Genomic DNA, 18,787 nt, shown 5'->3' with positions numbered 1-18,787 from the left:
GGCGCCCTCCCGGCAGCGCTGCCGGCGCCGCTCTGGCCGCAGGCGCGGGGGGCCCGCGGGCGCACGTGGTTTCGGTGCCGGGCCGCGGGGCCGCCGGCGGGACCCGCGGGGCCCGGCCATGTTCGCGGAGGAGGACTGGAGCGAGGGGGCGGACGGCCTCGCGCCGGCCCGGGTCTCGCCGGGGCCCCGCGGCGGCGCCGAGGACCCGCGGCGGCCGGTAAGGGGTGCTGGGGGGGGCCGGGCCGAGCCGCCCCGCGCTCCGCAGGCCCCCGCCGCAGCGGAGCGGAAGCGGCGCCAGCGGCTCCTGGCCACCTTGCAGCGCCTCGAGGCGTCGGCCGGGACCCGGCCGTGCCCGCCGGCGGACGGCCAGCCTGCGCGGAAGCGGCCCCGGAGGCGGCGGCAGGCCGCCGGGTGCCGGGCTGAGGCGGAGGGGCGCCCGGCGGGCAGCGCGGAGCCCGGGGCTGGGCGGGAGGCCCCGGGCGGGGGCGGTCCCGGGCCGCCCCCGGGGCCGCCCTCCGGGGCAACCGGGACGGGTGGGACTCGGGCGGCCGCTGGGAACGGGACCCAGCGCGCCCCGCGGAGATGCGGCGCTGGAGGCCGCGCGGCCATGGAGCGCGACCGGAGCGGCGCCGAGAGCCGCCGTGCCGCGGTGCCCGCCCCCCCGGTGCCCCCCGGTGTCCCGGCCGAGCCGCCCGCGGACCGGCCCACGCGGAGCTCGGAGCCGGAGGGGCCGGGGACAGGGGCTTCGGCTGCGGGACCGGCCCGGAGGCTGACTCGGCAGCAGTGGAGAAACAAGCAAAAGAACAAAAGGCGCCAGAAGAATAAGCTCAAAGCAGGACCTGGCGAGGAGAAGGAAACAGACGTGGAAGCAGGCACGGGAGCGGGTGCTTCGGAGCCGCCTGCCCTGGAAGCAGCCCCTGTGGGGAGGTCGGCAGCCCTGCGTGCACGGATGGAAGAGCGGCTCCTCTCTGCCCGGTTCCGGTACATCAACCAGCAGCTCTACACTTCCAGCAGCCAGGAAGCTGTAAAGCTCTTCCAGAACGATCCCGAAGCTTTCCAAATCTACCACCGCGGCTTTGCTCAACAAGTGGGGCGCTGGCCGGAGAATCCCGTGGATCGCATTATCCGCTACTTGCGCAAGAGGTGAGTGTGGGCAGAAGCAGGGGCTCTGTGGGGAGGGCCAGGCCCAGGGAAGTCTCTGGTCTGAGCTGAGGTGGTGGGCAGAGCAGCGTTATCAGTCTGTGCTCTCTGCTCCTCCTTAGGCCAGCTTCTCTGGTCGTGGCGGATTTTGGATGCGGCGACTGCAAGATTGCGAGCAGTGTCAGAAACAAGGTTCATTCTTTTGACCTGGTACCTCTCAGCCCGCTTGTCACTGTGTGCGACATGGCCAAGGTAGGGGGGCTGGGGCTGTGCCTGTGGCACACTGAGCAATGAGGGTCCACATCGTGCAGAGTAAGCGAGCTGCACACGTGCTCAGAGCCAGGGAGGTGCAGGAGAGGAGGCTGTGTGTGAGGGGTGGCAGAGCTCTGTGGCTCTCCAGGCTTGGTGGGAGAGCAGCGTGCACCCATGTGGATGTTCATGGTGGCTCGTGGCATTGAAGCTGCCACGAACTGAAAAACCTGCTGAAGGTTTCAGGGTGTACAGACCGAGGTGTCAAGTTGTGGGGGACAGAAGAAGGTGGTTGGGAGCACCTATGGGAAGGATGGGAACCTCGTGTGTGAAAAGGAACATATGTTTGTTCTCATACGGGGGTACCGCTGTTTGTTCCTCCCACAGAGAAGGTGCTTGGGTGAATTCGAGAGCCATGGGAGTGCCAGAGAGAGGGACGAGCTGCCTGTCCCTGTTGCCATCCCCCCTTTGGGGCTGGTCTCTCTGTTGGTGTTTCATAGGTGCCTTTGGAAGCCGAGTCAGTGGACATTGCGGTTTTCTGCCTAGCACTGATGGGCACCAACCTGCAGGAGATCCTGGAAGAGGCAAATCGTGTGCTGAAACAGGGGTAGGCAGAGACGTGCGTGCAGCTGGGGCTGGGCGTGGGGATAACAAAGCACACAGGGTGCAGGGGTGAACCCCAGGGACACGGACGGGTTCTTAGTGGGCAGTGAGGGGGGAGGCCGCAGGGGTGCTTGCAGTGCCGCCCCTCATGGCTGGACGTTCCCACAGCGGTACCCTGCTGGTGGCTGAGGTCGCCAGCCGCTTTGAGGACATCCGAGCCTTCATGAGCGCCATGGCCCAGCTGGGATTCAAAAGCGTCTCCAAGGTGCGTCCTCAAGCGCACCGGGCGCCGCAGGGCCTGAGGCTCCCCCGGGGGAACCGGGGAGCTCGGGGGAGAGCCCGCGGGTCCCGGCAGCGGTGGCTCGGCGGGGCGAGGTGCCTCGGCCCGGCCTGGGGCTGGGGGGGCTGAGCCGGGGCGGTGACGGGGAAGGGGCCTGGGGCTGGGGGGCCGCCCGTGACGCCGTGCCCCGCCGTGCCCCGCAGGACCTCTCCAGCCCCTTCTTCTTCCTCCTCGAGTTCTCCAAGACGGCCCCGCCGCGCCCCCGGCCCTGCGCGGGGCTCCGCCTGCGGCCCTGCCGCTACAAGCGGCGCTGAGGGGCGGGGCCGTCGCGGGGGCGGGGCTTCGGGGCCGGCCACGTCAGGGAGCGGGGCGGGGCCTGCGCGCCCCCGACCTGTGGGCGGAGCCTCGGGCCCTCCGCCGGGAGCGCGGGGGGAGGGGCCGTGCCCTGTGCCTTCGGTAAGTGGGGCGGCGGGCCCCGCCCCGCGCACGCGCAGCTCTAATAAAGACGCTATTTCCGTACAGGCTCCCGGCGCCTCGGGGGGGATGCGCGCGGGGCGGGGGCGGGGCGCGGGCGGGGCGGGGCGGCGCGTGCGCAGTGCGCGCGGGCCTGCGCGGCGGCGGCGGCGTTTCCTGCCGGGGATGTCGGGGCCGGGCGGGCCGGGCCCGGGCCCCGGCGGGGGGAAGCTGGACATCAACCGCGCCGGCGTGGCCGAGCTCGAGGGGGCGCTCAGCGGCATCGGCCGTCGCCGCGCCCGCGGCATCGTGCGCAAGAGAGAGGTGAGCGGCCGGTGACCGGGGAGGGGGGGGTGTCGGGGGGGCCCGGGGCGGCGGGCCCGGCTGTGCCGGCGGGGGCCGGGAGGGGAGCGCCGCGGGACGGGGGGGGTCGGGCCGCGCCCCGCCGCACGGCCCCGTTCCTGTCGGCCGGCCCCGGCGCGGCCTGGCCCCGGGGGCGCTGCCGGCGCTGCCGGCGGGGGAGGGCCGGGCCGGGCCGGGCACCGCCGCCCGTTTCCGCAGCCTCTCCTGGCGCGGCCCCGCGGCCTGCGGCGGGGCGAGGCCCTCGGAGCCCGTCCCGGTCGGGGCTGCCGCTCGCGGGGGCGGCCGGTGCGGGCCCTGCGGAGCCGCCGCGTCGGGGGCCGGGGCCGCGGCCGCGAGCTCCGTGTGCCGGCAGCGCCCCGCGCCCGGGGTGGGTCCCGTGGGCCGGCGGCGGTGCTGCTGCCTGCTGGGAACAGAAACGCGGGCGGGGGCGGGAGCTGCCCGGTGCGGTCCCCGCGGGCCGGAGGTCCTGCCGCGCCCCCTGCGTGTGCTGTCTGACCGCCGCTGGGAAATGACGGAGCCGGCGAAAAGCCTGCGTGCCGTAGTCACTCACGGGGTGGCTGAGCCGCCCGTGTGACACAGCCGTGAAACAGGTACGTGTGGTCACAGGCTGTGCCTGTCACCGTGCTTTTAGCAGAGACGGGAAAATTAATGCCACGGAGAGCTGGCGGGATCGTAGCCGAAACATGACATCCCTGCTGAAAGAGGCAGAGAAGTGAGGCAGGAGGAATCGGGGAAATGGAAGGCCAGTTTCACAGGAGAAGACTGGAAGGGCTTGACTTTTTTTGGCCTGGAAAAGAGGAGGCTGAGAGTGGCAGGGTCACCAGCTATAAATACAGCAGGAATGTAAACAGCAGGGAGGCAGAAGAGCCAGGGGCTCAGCAGCCACAGGGCTGTTAGTATGGGAACAGGTGAGAGAAAATTCATAGAAATAAGGCTTATCGTCAGAGCAGTGGTTTGGGGTGAAACTGTTTATTGTGGATAAGCAGGAGAAGCGCTGTAATGATGCCTGACAGCTTTGAGAGGATGGTAGGAGGCTTGTCTTGGCCCAGAGGTCTCTGTTAGCCAGTAACATCGCGCTGCCACTGTTCCTGATGATTTTAGGCCCTTTGACTTTGGTTTGTGGCAGAAGCTACATGGAGGCTGTGCAGGGTGTAGATGTGATACCTTGTAAGTCATGGTCCTCGTGCCTGCGGGGCCGGGCAGTGCCTGACCTGGTGTTTCACAGAGCGAAGGGTGCCCTGCACGTGCATGTGTGCACACACCTGGCAGAAGGTCGGGGCTGTTTCCAGTCCTTGGAGGTTGACTGTGTGGGCCCGCAAATGCACCCGGCCTTGGGACTAGCGAGCTGGAGGGTGCAGTTCCCCTTTCTGAGCTTTTGTCGTTTGCTTTTGGGTGACTTCTCCACCTGCTAGTAACAGCTCTAGTGTTACTGCTGTTCCTTGCAGGCGTGTGGTTGGGCGTTGTCGCTGCTGCTCAGAGCAGGGGCAGTTTGTGGAAACGGGAGGGACTGCATGGGAGAAGCAGCTTTAGGCAGAAGGCATTCCTTACTCCTGATGGGTACGGTAGTAAGGACTTGAAATACAAAGGTGCCACGTTGTTGTGGGACCCCGAGCCTCCTTCCCCCAACACCTCAAAGTACTAACTGGAGCTGTGGGTGTAAATGAAATGGAAGCTGGTTGGTCACTGCCGGGAAACAGCCTCATTGACGAGGGTGTCAGTAAGCCTGGTCCTCCCTGGAGGCTGATCCTGAGCTCCACGTTGAGTCTTACTTCTCCCTCTCACAGGAACTGAAGGGCTTCAACTCACTCGATGACCTTCTCCACGTCAAAGGTATCACCACCCGCATCTTGGAGCTGAACAGTCAGCGGATGACTTGCAGAAGGAGGCCAAGCAGCGAGGAGGCTGCTAGGGTGAGCCCTGGTCTGCAGGGGGACAGTAAGGCTCCCGTGCCTCAGGTAGGAAAAGAAAGTTAGGGCTCCTTTCTGTGTGACAGGGATGTAATCCTGCCTCCAGGAGCTGGGGAGAAGTGTCTTGTGTTGGGAGAGGGGACAGCTGGGCAGGAGACACACCTGCTTTGGTCTCTGCGACAAGGCAGTCCAGAGGAGGCTGCGCCTTCCTAAACAACTGAGCGGTCAGTCCATAATTGCCCTGTGAGGTGGCATTTTGCTGTCCAGACCTTCCCCAGAGCAGAGGCTTTGTGTGTGCCCTGCTGTAGGGTGGGTGTGGTGGCCCCTGGGTGCAAGCCTTGCTGGGAGCTGCTCTGCTCGGTGCATCTGTCCCACAGTCCCCAGAGGAGCAGTGCTCTGACCCCAGAGGACACTTGTGGCTTGTTAGCACCCCCCCCCAGCTGCAGAGCAGCTATCCATGGGCAGGCCTCTGCAGCCAGTTGTTGAGTTCCAATAATTGCTCATCATCAGAGGCCAGAACTGGGTGTGGAGGGAAGTTCTTCCCCGGGGCTGGCAGCCGAGGAGGCCAGAGCCCATTCTCACCAAGGTCCCTGCCCTCCCGTCCTCATCCGCGGGAGCAGTGGCCACGCGCCGCTTGCCTGGTGCTGGGGACTTCTTCAGGAAGTGCCTCTTCCTGCTGCTGGTCCCTGTGGGGCTGAGGAAACTCCACAGGGCTCAGGAAAGCTCTGCCTGGCCAAGCCCTTGAGTGTTCTGCCGAGCCAGGGTTGGGGGGGGAAGGGGGTTGCTGAAAAGTGTTGGACTGCCTGGCGGCTGTCAGTGACAGCTCGGGGTGCCCAGTGCTACCCCAGCAGCATGGTCCCAGTGTCCCTTGTTAGCTGTGACCCGGGCCTGAGCCCCAGGCATGGATGCCAGAGGAGCTGATCGAGAAGCCTGGGCCCGGTGCTGCCTCCCGGAGAGGCAGATCCGGGCACCCGGCCTGGGCCACTGCCTCTGCCCCCAGCCGGCCTGCAGAGGGGTCGGGGGCGCCGTGGGGCAGCAAGCAGCCAGCCTCGGGGCTGGGCAGCCTGCCCTGGCTGTCTCCTGAGAACACAGACGCCAAGGCCTTGTTCCTAAATGTAAGCAAACCCAGCCCCAGCTGCCCTAAATGTTTTAGTGCCTGGCAGGAGCCCTTTAAAGCACCAAAGTTTTTCCTTCCACAGGTGTATTTTTGTATTGTGACCAAATCATCTCTCCATTTCTTTTCTTTTCCTACGAGATGTTTTCTCCGGCCTCTGAATCATCTGGGGGGAGAGGATCAGCCTATGTCTTAGTTTTAAGCGTTCTGTTTTAAAATATGGGTTGGGCATTGTGGTAGTGTTGCACTCCTGCTTGCATTTCTTCCCTGTTTGGATTTTTGAGCCTGAAGGTTGTGCGGAGTGTGACCCCTCAGTCCTTTTCAGTCACCGCTTTACAGGATGCGCAGTCCCTGGTGTCTTGCTGGTCCTGCTCTCCTTCTCTTTAGATGGAGAACATTGTCTCTGAGTGTACTGAAATGCATTTTATTTGAGTGAGCCCAGTTTACCAAGTGATGCAGATCACTGTGTGGCTGTCCCGTCCTTGCCTCCTACCCAAATGTTGATCTCAAAATGTAATCGGAAAAAAAAATCTACTTCCTTACTATGAGCAAAACAAATACTGACCAGTGTTTTTTCCCCCTTGTGGGCCTGCACTCCGCCCATCAGCAGAAAGTGAATTTTCCCAGTAACACACACCTTCAGAGATCTGTTCGCTGGCGCTGCCTTGACCTAACCCATCTCACCAAACAGCACGTCCGAGGCTGTGGTGTGCCAGTGTTGGGATCAGAAGGCTGTGCCCCACTCAGTGTACGAGTACGTCTCATTTATGTGATTTGTGTAACTGCTTTTGTTAACCAACTGTAACACTTCTAAGAATAAAATCAACTTTATTTGAAAAGACATTTTCAAAGTCTCATCAGCTGGTGCAAAGCGTGTCCCTGTCATCTTCCCAGTGGAATCCTGCACCAGCCCCTCTATTACCAGATATAAAACCATGTAAAGATTCAGTCGTCTGCTTTCCTCAGTTTTGGCACAGTTTTCACACTCTCAGTCCTTGCAATTCCTCCTGTATTCCAAGATGTATTAAAAATAATTGGTGTGGGCCAGTGATCTGCTGGTACTACTCACTGGGACACTTTGGTGCAGATTACCCTGGTCTGCTGATTGAGAAATGTTCTTGGTGCACTGGAAACAGTTCCTCATTCTCCTGTGATGTAAGGGCATTGTTCTGCTTCTTCCAAGTAATTACTGAGTGCTTCTGCTTTTTGTGTGTGTGCTCGCAGTTAATCACAGTGCTATTTTCTTTGGGGAGAAGGGGTGCAGGTGGTGCTGGGTGGGCACGCAGTACTCGCACCCTCCGCTGGTTTTGCTGCTGGTTGGGTGGGCTGAAGGGGCACCCGCCTTGCCGTGAAGGCTGATGCTCAGCCCGTGCTGCCCACGCACGCAGCAGCTCTGACCCCTGCGTTGCCAAGCATCAGGTTAAGGGCTGCTCCCGCTGCAGCAGGGAAGGGCACTGCACAGTGGAGCCAGTACTGGTGGGTTCAGTATTGTTCAGTGACCCCCTGAGCCCGCAACATTTGTGCGTGCTGCCCAGCCGTGGAGTGGCCTGGTGCTGCATAATTTGGTCGTGTGGCAGCTGTGCCCTCCTCTAGGGCTGGGAAGCATCCTGTCCCCAGGCCTGGCTTGGCAACGGCCGCCTGTCCCCAGAGAGTACCTTGGCTTGGTCGTCTGCTTCCCTCTTCCCATCCTTGGCTGTGCCCGGCTCATTGCTCCCTCCCTGGGACTGTGGAGGGAAGCCCCTGTGTGCCTTGGGCCCTTGCTCTGGCTGGCAGCCTCCTCAGCCCCACAGCACGCCCCCAGTCTGGTGCCCCCGGGCACCTGAGGGCTGGGGCAGTGATCCTGCGTCTCCCTGTCTTGCAGGCAGCAGCCGAGGAGGAAGACGTGTCGGGCCCCTGGGAGCCGGAGCGCGCTGGGGAAGGGAGTCCGGGGTCAGGACCAGAGGCCAATGGTTCCTGCGGGCAAGAAGAGCAGGAGCCAGTCAGCTCCACGGCCTGTGGGGAGCAGGAGCAGGAGGAGGAGGAGGAGGAGGAAGAAGAGGAAGAGGGGAGCTGCTGCAGCGAGGAAGGAGAAGATGGCAGCAATGTCTACTTCTACTACACCATTGGCGAGCGCTGGATAGACTACCTGCAGCGGACGGAGGAGGGTGGCCTCCTCCGCCACGTGCGGCCCAAGGTAACGCTGCTGCAGGCACGGCCCTGGTCTGTCACATCCCAGCCTGGCTCTCCCTGTAGCTCACAGGTGCAGCGTGGTGTGCCGAGCTCTGGGCCTGGCTATAGGGCTTGTCTGTCAGCAGGCTGCAGTGTGCGTGGAGCTCTGCCTGCTCCCCACTGGACTGTGCCTAGAGAAGGGCAAAGCAGGCCTGCTGTTTTTTTCAGCCACTCCTTTTGTCCCTGTGCACCTGCTCTGTTAACCTTTCCATGTTGGGTCTGATTTTGCCCTTGGGAGGACCAAATTCTGTTTTTCCCCCAGAAATTAACTCTGCTGCCAGCTCTAGAGCTCAGTTGGCCTTCAGCTTCTGCAGGTTCCCAGCAAGAGCGTGGTCTTGGAAGACTGGCTGGGCTGGGTCTCCTACTCTGTCACTCTTGGCAGAAAATCAGTGACCCAGAACGTGCCCAGAGGGCTGTGCTCCACCCTGCTTTAACTTGTCCTTCCCCTCGCAGATGAAACGGAAGTCGGAGAATGGCCTGGATGGCAGGGCCCTCTCCCCTGGTAAAAAGCTGTGCAAGGGCTCTGAGTACAGCAGGTAAGATGAGTGCTCTCTGTGGTGAGCAGCATGTTGGCCTGGGGAGTGGGAGGACCTCAGTTCAGCAGTCCCATCCCTCAGTCATCTAGAAGTCCTGCTGAGGTGGTGCAGTCTCCTTTTTGGAGATCTCCAGTAGCTGTGCCTGGACGTGGTGCTGGGCAAGCTCTGGGTGGCCCTGCTGGCGCAGGGTGGGAGTAGGTGCACCAGAGGTGTCTCCAGCCTCAGCCACGCTGTGATTCTGTCATTCCGTAGAGTGGGTTAGGGTAAGGGGAACGTGTGTGTAGCCGTGGTCCCTGTGGAAGGGTTGGGGAAAGGAGTTAGCCTAGGGGAGGCTCAGGGTTTGTAGTATCTGGGGACCGACATTCTGAAAACTGCTCGCACAGCGTGGCCCAAAGTAGTGCTGGCATTTCTCACCTTTGCTTTCATCTCTCCCTGTCTGCGGCCTAGGACCCTGGGTCCCTGCATGCCCAGTCCCACCACCACCTTTGGGGACCTGCGCAATGCTAAGGCAGGCCAGGCACGGCGCCGCCGCATCCCCTCTGTTGCTCCTCCCCCTGAGCTGCAGGACTGGCTCCGCACCTTCCAGGTAGGCACAGAGCCTTGCCGAAGGGTTCGCCAGGGGTGGCACCGTGAAGTTGTGGGGCTGAAGGGCAGCACAAAGGGTGCTGAGCCCTGCAGAGTCTGTCTTTGTGCAGCCTGCCGTAGGCAGGGGTTCTGGGTCCCACGGTAGAGTTTCCGTGAGTTTTTGCCCTTAGCTAAAGGAATGCAGATGTGATGTTGGCCCACCTCTTGTTCCCGCTGGGCAGTGTGTCCTCTGGGGCAGTGTTGCTTTGTCCACCATCACACAGCGCCTGTGTCACATTGTGTGTGACTGGTAGAGCTCCCAGCCCCACCTCTGCGGCTCCTGTCTTGGGGTGTAAGTGCCGGAGCCCTGGCTGACTCCAGAGGCCTTGCTCTCCTACGGCTCAGGTGCCCCTGTGCCTTTTGGTGTCCCGGCTGGGGCTGGGGTGGGCAGGGGCCCTGTGCAGCCACAGAGGAGCCTGTGAGGGCCTGCCATGTGTGCAGGCAATGTGACTGATGTCCCTGTCCTCAGCGGTGGAGCGGCCCAGAGAAGCTGCTTGCTCTGGATGAGCTCATTGATCGCTGCGAGCCCTCACAAATCAAGTACATGATGCAGGTCATTGAACCACAGTTCCAAAGAGACTTCATTTCCCTGCTGCCCAAGGAGGTGAGTTGAAGCAAGTGACGGGCTCGCCCTGGTGCCGTGCGCTGGTTACCAACCCTGGGAGCCTGCTGTGCCCTTGTAACTTGGCTTCTGATCCCGCAGCTGGCACTCTATGTCCTCTCATTCCTGGAGCCTCGGGACCTGCTCCGTGCTGCCCAGACCTGCCGCTACTGGAGGGTCTTGGCTGAAGATAACCTGCTTTGGAGAGAGAAATGCCGTGAGGAAGGTAAACACCCGTCCTGCACGTGGCACACTGCGGCTGGAATCTGCAGCCACGGTACCCACAGTAGGGGAGCCCACAGCTCTCACTGCTGTGTGTGTATCTTCTTGGCTCCTGCCAGGGTGGGGACACGGACCACCTGTGTGCCACGAGGAAGTCTGCATCACGCTGCATTTTCTTCCCACAGGCATTGAGGAGCCCTTGAACCTACGGAAGCGGCGCCTACTGAGCCCTGGGTTCATGTACAGCCCCTGGAAATTCGCCTTTATGCGGCAGCACAAAATCGACATGAATTGGCGCAGCGGGGAGCTTAAAGCCCCCAAGGTAGGTGCCTTCAGCAGTGCATGCTGAGAAGCAGACTGCAGAGCTTTGACATGTAGGAATCTGGCGCAAGAAAGAAGCAGCAGAAAAATATCCATGACCAACAGGATGAGATCATTAAAAAATTTTAAAAGCGTCTTGGGAAAACATTCAGGTGGCTCGCCTGTCTTCAGGAGACATAAGCCAGAGAAATTCACCTGCAAGTATTTGAATTTAAACTTCCCTGAAGCTGTAGGTACTGCCAGCTTCCTGCAACTCCTGTCCCTGCCTGCAGAGAGCAGATCCACAGCACAGCTTGTTTGGAGCTTTTGCATGTGCTGGCAGTGCAGCTGGTGTCAGGGATTGCCACAGTGGATGGTACAGGAATGCAGCTCCACCAGTGGGAAAAGGGTTGCCCCAACCCCAGAGAAGGAGTTTTCCACCTGTTCACCCCTTCTCTGAGTGCGTGTTGCAGGGCTGTAGCTAACCTTGGCATGCAGGGAATGGTACAGCCCTCCTAAGGCTCAGCCAAGCCTTGTCCCTAGTACATTCTATAGCAGTGTGTTGCAGAGCACTTTGATGTTGGTTTTGTCTCTCTCTGCTGAGATCCCTTCCTGCCCCTCATCCCTATCCAGCAAACAGAGCAGAGCCTCAGCCACCCCTGCAGCCGATCCCGAAGGTGATAGTCTCTGTCTTGCTGCTTTCCATCCCCAGACTTTCTCCAAGCCCCCAGTGTCCCCAGCCCTTTCCCCACACCCCCGCAGCACCCGGTGAACAGCGGTGCTGGGCATGCTGTGGGGACTGCAGTAGTGGCAGCAACCCTGAGCCCCTGATGCCCTTGGTCACTGCGTCAGCTGTGAGCAGAACTCCCCAGGGCCCTGCCACTGGGATGCCTGCCCTGTACCACCCCCTCGCACAGTGTCATCCCCGCACTGGGCAGCTCCAGGCTGGCCGTTACACCGAGCCTCTCCTCACTGTGCTCGGCCAGGTCTGCCTGGCCTGGGGGCCCTGCCTGAGCTGCACATCCTCTGCCCCTGCAGGGGGTCTCATCCATCGCCTGCCTCCTCTGCCTGCTGCTGCATTGCTGCTCAGGGAGGTGGAAGTGGACGCAGAGCTGTTTGTGTTCTACCTGCCTCCCAGGGAAGGTGGAGCTGGTGGTCCTAAATGTGCTCTGTCTCACGGACACCATTTTTTGATCTAGGACAAAGCATTGTCTCTGAGCTCAATTGCTAGTGCAGCCTTAATAGCCACAAGGGTCAGTCCATGTGTTGCAATTCCATTGTAGCCCATCATCCCCCAGCATTAGCTCCCAAATGCCCCCTTTGGCTCTTTCTGTAGCTGCTACCCAGCAGAGAAGCAGCAGGGAGGTGGCTGTTGTTACAAGAACCCATCTGTACTGCGCACCTCCCTTCTCATTCATGGTCTTCTCTGTGCAGGTGCTGAAGGGACACGATGACCATGTCATCACCTGTCTGCAGTTCTGCGGCAACCGGATAGTCAGTGGCTCGGATGACAACACACTCAAAGTGTGGTCGGCTGTCACTGGAGAGGTGAGCTGTTGTCCCACATCCTGTCACAGGGCTGCTCCGCCGGCACACTGAAAGTTGTGCCGTTCCTCTGCACTGCTGCAGAGAGGGTGGAAGTATGGGAGGTATCACGGCCGTTTTGTTGGGTTTATCTGGTCTCTGACAAAGTACAGCTGGGGGGAGGAATTGGTAGATCCTGTGACTGCAGGAGCAGTGGAAGAGCTGTCTTAAGCTAGGAGTCAGCATTGGTGTAGTAACAAATGAGCAAGAGCTGGCCACACGTGTTTTCACCAGTGGTCAGCAAGTGTGGACCACTCTCCTGAAGACCGGAAAGGCCAAGAAACTTGATTGGTTTCAGAACAGCAAGTGGCTGTTGTGGGAGGACTCTGGTGGGGGCCTGAGTTTGCAGGGAGGTGGGTTTCCGACCTGAAGTGCCTTACCAGTCTCCTGCCCAGGAGCAGTCCTGTTCTTTGCTGTCCCTTGCTGCGTTGTTCAGCCTTTCCCAAAGCAATGCCTCACATCTCCTTGTTCTTTGCAGTGTGTGCAGACGCTGGTTGGCCACACAGGGGGCGTCTGGTCTTCCCAGATGAGGGACAGCATTGTCATCAGTGGCTCTACGGACCGGACACTCAAAGTGTGGAACGCAGACACAGGCGAATGTGTGCACACGCTGTATGGGCACACGTCCACAGTGCGCTGCATGCACTTGCATGGGAACAGGTATGGGGTCAAAGGTGTTTGGGGTCTGGTCGGTGGGGTGGGTGAAGGTCAGGAAGTATTAGGGTCTGGGCCAGTCTGTGGGGTCAGATCTGGTGCAAGTGAAAGCGCAGAGGTCTTCTGGGCCTACACTGATCTGCCGCCAAAGGATGCTGGGTGGGAAGAGGCCTCCCTGGGGAGGGTGAGCTGGGGCTGCCCCTCAGAAAGCTGGTATGCCCAGGCTTAGCTCAGCTGGGTGAGGTCTGGAGCTGATGCAGGCTCCAAGTGCACCCTTGCTCACAGGGTTGTGAGTGGCTCGCGGGATGCCACTCTGCGCCTCTGGGACATCGAGACTGGGCAGTGTCTGCATGTGCTGATGGGGCACGTGGCTGCCGTGCGCTGTGTGCAGTACGACGGGCACAAGGTGGTGAGCGGCGCATATGACTACACAGTGAAAGTCTGGGACCCTGAGAGCGAGAGCTGCACTCATACGCTGCAGGGACACACAAACCGCGTCTACTCCTTGCAGGTAAGAGCCTGGCCCCTCCCCTTGCTGCAGGGACACGAGCCTGTCTGTTCTGGCACATAAGAGGCCGTCTCCCCTCTGCATGCATGTGCTGCAGAGGCACACAGACAGTGCTCTGCATACGACGCGCTCTGCCTTTCTGCCCTGACCCCTCTCATGTGTGTGCGCTGTAGGAACACACAAACCACGTCGTCTTCCTAGAGCGAGGGCACTGCCAAGGCATGTGCACCCTGCTGGGCCATAGGGTGCTACCTGAGCCCCGTGGCCTGCCCCAGCCTCTGGTGCTGCACTGCCATGAGTTGGAGTTGATGATCCTTGTGGGTCCCTTCCAATTCAGGATATTCTGTGATTCTTTGAGAACAAGCCTCCCCTTCCAGGCAGGCCGTGCTGACCAGTGTCTCTCTGGCAGTTTGATGGGACGCACATTGTGAGTGGCTCTCTGGACACATCAATCCGAGTGTGGGACGTAGAGAGTGGAAACTGTCTACACACGCTCATGGGGCACCAGTCGCTCACTAGTGGCATGGAATTACGTGACAACATCCTTGTGTCTGGCAATGCTGACTCCACGGTGAAAATCTGGGACATCAAGACGGGCCAATGCCTGCAAACACTGCAGGGTAAGTGCAGGGGGGTGGAACAACTTCCCTTGCTAGGGGAGTTGGAGCAGTGTCATGTTGTTCCTGGCCACCAGACGTGGCAGGGTCACGACAGATGCTGCCCAGGGGTGGAAGAGCCAAGCAGTGGGTGATCTGAAGAGCCTGGGACTGGAGGTGGGAGCACAGGAGGACTAACGGGTACCCTCTGCCTCCAGGGCCCAGCAAGCACCAGAGTGCGGTGACCTGCCTACAGTTCAGCTCCAAGTTTGTGGTGACCAGCTCGGATGATGGTACTGTCAAGCTCTGGGACCTCAAGACGGGCGAATTTGTGCGCAACCTGGTTGCACTGGAGAGCGGGGGCAGCGGGGGTGTAGTGTGGCGCATCCGTGCCTCCAACACCAAGCTCGTGTGTGCAGTGGGCAGCCGCAATGGGACAGAGGAGACCAAGCTGCTGGTGCTGGACTTCGATGTGGACCTGAAATGAACCTGGCTGGTGCAGGCTAGGAGGGAGGATCCCGCGGGCTGGGCGTAGCAGCTGGTCTTGGTGGGGCTGGCCCCGGAGCAGGCACTAGCTCCCCGCGGGCTGTAAATACTGTTTGCAGCTGTCTGGGCCTTATTTATATATGTGTGAACTCCCTGTGGGGAGCCTGCGCCCGGCTGGGGCACTGTACAGAGGAAGCAGCATGTTTTGTACACTAATATATCGATTTATTTCTGTACCTGGGGCCTGCTTCTCCACCCCTGCTGTTCCATGAGCCTTTCCTTCCCAGAGCTTGTCTCTTTCGGGGAAGCAACTGGTGGCTGCAGCATCTCTGGATTCCAGGCAGGAGTAGGGATGGTGTGGACTTTCCTGCCTCTCCCCTAAGGGTCTGACCTCTGAGACCAACTCTTTTCCTGCACACACATGCTCTTGTCTGGGGGAGCATCCTCTGCATGGAGTCCCCTAGCCTGTGGACTCTGGTTTCTTTATTAAGGACAGTGGCCAGCTGACCACATGCATAAGGTGCTGAGCACACCGCATCGGGGAGATCTTGCAGGGCAATACTGTGTGTAGCACTGCATGTAGTGCAGCCTGCTGTCTGGCCAGCTGTGTTGCAGGAAGATGTGGCCCCAGCACTGTGTCTGAGAGGGAGCAGTGCTATGAGTAGATGTTCGTCCTTCGGCGCTGCTCTGGCCCAGATGAGGGAAGCAGACAGGACAGAAGTTCTGCAGTGCAATGAGCATGGGGTGCAGCTGGCAGCAGCAGGCTGGGCAGTGTCTGGCGGCGAATGCATCCTGAGCCCCATGCGGTGCAGATCAGCCACTGAGGGGAGGGTGGTGAGGCCTGCAGCCCTGCTGGGGCTGGTGCAGCCCTGCTGAGCCACCAGGACTGCCCCATGGCAGGGCCTGCAGCAGGGTGCTGGGAGGCAGAGTGGGATGCAGTGCAGGCGGCCCTCCTGCAGCACCCTTCTGGGTGCGCAGCAGCTGGTGGTGACTACGCTGTGTTTCCAGCCACTTCCTGGGCCCTGCAGGTGCAGCACGGCCGTGGCCAAGGCAGGCAGCCTTGCTGTGGGGTGGCTGGCTGGCCCTGCTGCAGGCAGTCCTGCACATAGCTGGTTCCTCCACCTGGTGCGTAGAGCCAGGGAGCGTCCGCTCTCCTCCAGCAGGAGCTGGTGCGAGGGTCAGGGCTTGGGCTGGGGTTGTCTCTTGTGGAAGATAGCTTCTGCCTCCTGCCCTCTGTAGCCCTGCTCATAGCAGCACCGGTCCCCGTTCTGCGGGAAGCCACTCGCTGTCTGGGTAGGGATGGCAGGCAGCCAGGCCTGCTGGCAGCGGAGGAGATGAGAGAGTGCGTTGAAGCTTGGGGCTGCTAGCGGCTCATCCCACAAGCCCTGGGCCATGCTAGAGGAGGATGGCTGCTGGGCTGAGGAGTTGCTGAATGCACATCTGGGTCTCTGAAGTCACCCCATCCTTGGGCAGATGCGGAGGCAGAAAGTGCAGAGCAGATGGCTCGCTCATTCTGCTGCAAAAGGCATTATTGCTAATAAGGTGCACATTTTCCCAGCCTTGCCTTTCCCCAAATACACGTGCCGCCCACCTTCTCCAGGTAGGTACTCACTGTTACCTGTGTTGAGGCAGCCCTGTAGAGGGGTGAGGAGGCTTCAGGATTCAGCAGGAGCTGGGGTGCAGTGCCCGGGCATGGCTGAGCCAGGCTCCGTGCTGCTGCTACGTCTCCATCCAGAATAAAGCTTCCATAAGGAACAGACTCTGCATCTAGAAGGGACTGAGTCAGACCAGCTGGTTTGTAGCATCCCAGCCCCTGAAGGCACAGTTCCTGCTGCTGTGCGATGGTGGAGCTTGGAGAGCAGCCATGAGACTGGATTGGGGGCGCCTGCACAGGCACGGCCCCCAGGGCCTAGCGGGGTTGTTGGTGCTGGGGACTCTGCGTTAGCAGCACGTAGCCATGCTCTGTGCAGCTCAGCAGTCCCTGCCGTGCCCCTGCTGCCCTGACCATGTCTGCTGGCTCAGTGCCTGGCCACGGGTGCGCAGCAGGAGCACCGTCCAGTCCAGGCATCTTGCAGGAGGTGGTGCCAGCATGCGGGCACTGCAGGGTGTGGGCTGCCAGCCGTGTGTCCCGCAGGGGCGGTGCAGAGCAACCACAGGGTCCTGTGGGCTGTGGTGCCTGGTGCTGATGATGGCAGTGGCACAGTTGGGAGCAGGATGGGAGGGTGCAGGTGAAATAGTGCAGTTGGTGGTGGCCTGCAGATGAGCTGTGAAGATGTTGGTACTGTTAATAACCCGGTCAAGGAAGGTTCTGGCCGTCCAGCAACACACGGGACGACGGCAGTGCCACAGCCTGGCACCATGGGCATTGGTAGCCCCTGCAACAGGAGCAGGTCAGGCTGTGGTAGGGAAGGCTGGAGCCAACCTTGTGCTTCAGCGGGTGGGCTTTCACTCAACTTTGCCTATCACAAGGTTGCACACGCAATATATTTTTGTGCCCTCAGACAAGCAAACTGAGCTGTTTGGGTGGTGGTTGGCATCTCATCAAGTGAGCTACTGCTCTCTGTTCTCCAGTTTTGGAGAACTGGATGACTTTGCAGGCTGGGGGAGGGTGGGAGGGGGAAGCAGCCTCCTGGTGAAATCCAGAGCAAAAGGGGTGGCCAGCTACTGTAGGATATGCTGAGCCAAAAGCCCAGGAACTTGAAACATGCTGTTATCTGGAGGACAAAAAAAGAAACAGCGAAAAGCCTAGCCAAGAAACCAGCAGGTCTATGCAGCAGGGTGAGATCTGGCATTGCTGGGTAGGTCACAGGCTCACAATCACCTGAATAATTAGTCACCAGCTGTGCCGTGACTGTCCTTGTCTGCCTGTGAGTTCCTGTTGCACTAAACAAAATCTTCTGTAAGAAAAAAAAAAAATCCCAAGCAGCTGTGTAAGCTGCAGTGCATGAAGCTGTGTCATCAGCTGCTGTACGCTGCCCTCACCCAGCTCGTTACCATAAGTGATTTGGCAGTGAGTGGCCAAACAAATCTGCCTGCTTGCCCGTAGGGTAAATTATTTCACCCAAATAATATAAATCACCAGGGCCCCTACTCACAACTGTTCTGGATAGTTTTGCCTTCTCAGACAGCTGCAAAATGTCAGTGATGAAGGAACCGAGTTCAAGAGAAGAATCTTTGTGCTCTTCCTAAACATATGCTATGAAAGCCTAGTCAGAAGATCATGGCTCAACCATTGTTCTTAGTTGTTCATGGGTAAAACCCATCTTTCCTAATGGAGGATGTTACAGTTTGTCAGAGACTTCTGCAATGGCTCCAAATCCTTTCTTTTAAGTATGAAAGCAATTAGGAACCCTCTCTAGCAGCTCCTGGTTATCCACATGATGAGTGATCCATAGAACTGGTAAGTGATGCTCTTTGTATAGGAGCTGAGGTCTGTGCGCTTCTATCCCAACAGAGAAACATTTCCACCAACACAACAGCTCATAAAGCATGGCTCTTAAAAGTGTTGTCCTCAGAAGTGGCACGAGATGGGTGGCACTGGGCAGAGTGAAGAGCTGTGCTGCAAGCCAGCCCCCTGACTGCACAGCAGTGCATCTGGGAGCCAGGGGCAGCACCAGTGGCACATGGGGGATTGGGTCCAGTGCAGCAGAGATCATCATCGCCACGTATTAGAACAGAGCCCGAAGCCATCCAGCATAAAGCAGGGACCTGGGCACCGCCGGGCCCTGGCAGGGCTGCAGGCAGGGACAGCTCAGGCAACCCTGCTTGGCCTCAGCAGAAACTGCTGCCCTCTGGGAAGGTTCCAGCTGCTGGAGCGTCAGCAGCACAGGGGAAAACAGCCACAGGGCTGGCAGCCTGACTGCTGGCATCAGGGGGAAAACAGGCAGCCCTCTGGAGGAGGGATTTCAGCAGCCTGGAGCTCTGCTCCCTGCAGGCCTGGAGCTTGCAAAAGATGGCAGAGACCTGGAAGGTTTTCCTCTGCCGCTGCCAGCTGTCAAACTGCAAGGTTGCAGTCAGGAGTCTTGTGTTAGTCCCAGGTGCGTGGCTTCACACATAGGCCTGCCAAGTTTCTGCAGATAATCTGATTAGGAGCAACAGTGTGGATTAAAATAAGTGTATGTGCATGAAGAAAATTACGTAATTGCTATTAAAGACACCAATGTCTTTTCTAGTGTCAAGAGTTTGGAGCCACACATCTGGCACAGGTGTGCTGGGTCTGTGGTCTGTAAGAAAGAGAGCGAGGATATTTTCTGCAAACATCTGCCTGTGATATGGAGAACAAAATCTTGTAGTAACAGGAGGACTCAGTCTGGGAGATGGATGCTGGAGTTGCACAGAATAAGTATGGTTTAATTTTTA

The 18,787-nt window shown here is 59.8% G+C and overlaps 1 protein-coding gene across 5 annotated transcripts; it reads left to right on the top strand.

Moving 5' to 3' along the window:
- Positions 1-532: 532 nt before the first annotated feature.
- On the top strand, positions 533-14,664 carry RRP8 (ribosomal RNA processing 8). 5 transcript variants are annotated; one of them, XM_035569561.2, is made up of 16 exons: positions 533-1,143; positions 1,263-1,392; positions 1,890-1,996; positions 2,161-2,257; positions 4,873-4,998; positions 7,971-8,282; positions 8,771-8,853; positions 9,301-9,439; positions 9,947-10,081; positions 10,181-10,304; positions 10,486-10,622; positions 12,035-12,148; positions 12,663-12,844; positions 13,124-13,349; positions 13,756-13,966; positions 14,161-14,664. In XM_035569561.2, exons 1-16 carry the CDS (start codon positions 608-610, stop codon positions 14,427-14,429), a joined length of 2,928 nt encoding a protein of 975 aa, XP_035425454.1. In that variant the 5' UTR covers positions 533-607; the 3' UTR covers positions 14,430-14,664. The 5 variants fall into 5 exon arrangements, with proteins under 5 accessions (XP_035425454.1, XP_035425453.1, XP_035425455.1 ...); XM_035569560.2 differs by having other exon boundaries at positions 4,873-5,043; XM_035569562.2 differs by lacking the exons at positions 1,890-1,996; positions 2,161-2,257 and having other exon boundaries at positions 4,873-5,043.
- Positions 14,665-18,787: the final 4,123 nt, after the last annotated feature.

This window comes from Cygnus atratus, chromosome 1 (assembly GCF_013377495.2).
Source record: "Cygnus atratus isolate AKBS03 ecotype Queensland, Australia chromosome 1, CAtr_DNAZoo_HiC_assembly, whole genome shotgun sequence".
Lineage (NCBI taxonomy): Eukaryota > Metazoa > Chordata > Aves > Anseriformes > Anatidae > Cygnus > Cygnus atratus.
The sequence above is the reverse complement of the archived record's forward strand: the minus strand, read 5'-3'. Positions and strand labels throughout refer to the sequence as shown.

Bases quoted from the DNA above. Each gene is read 5' to 3' on its own strand.
- RRP8 (XM_035569560.2), top strand. From the start codon at position 608: ATGGAGCGCGACCGGAGCGGCGCCGAGAGCCGCCGTGCCGCGGTGCCC. The intron at 1,144-1,262 runs GTGAGTGTGGGC...GCTCCTCCTTAG, and splicing joins ATCCGCTACTTGCGCAAGAG to GCCAGCTTCTCTGGTCGTGG. The intron at 1,393-1,889 runs GTAGGGGGGCTG...GGTGTTTCATAG, and splicing joins CTGTGTGCGACATGGCCAAG to GTGCCTTTGGAAGCCGAGTC.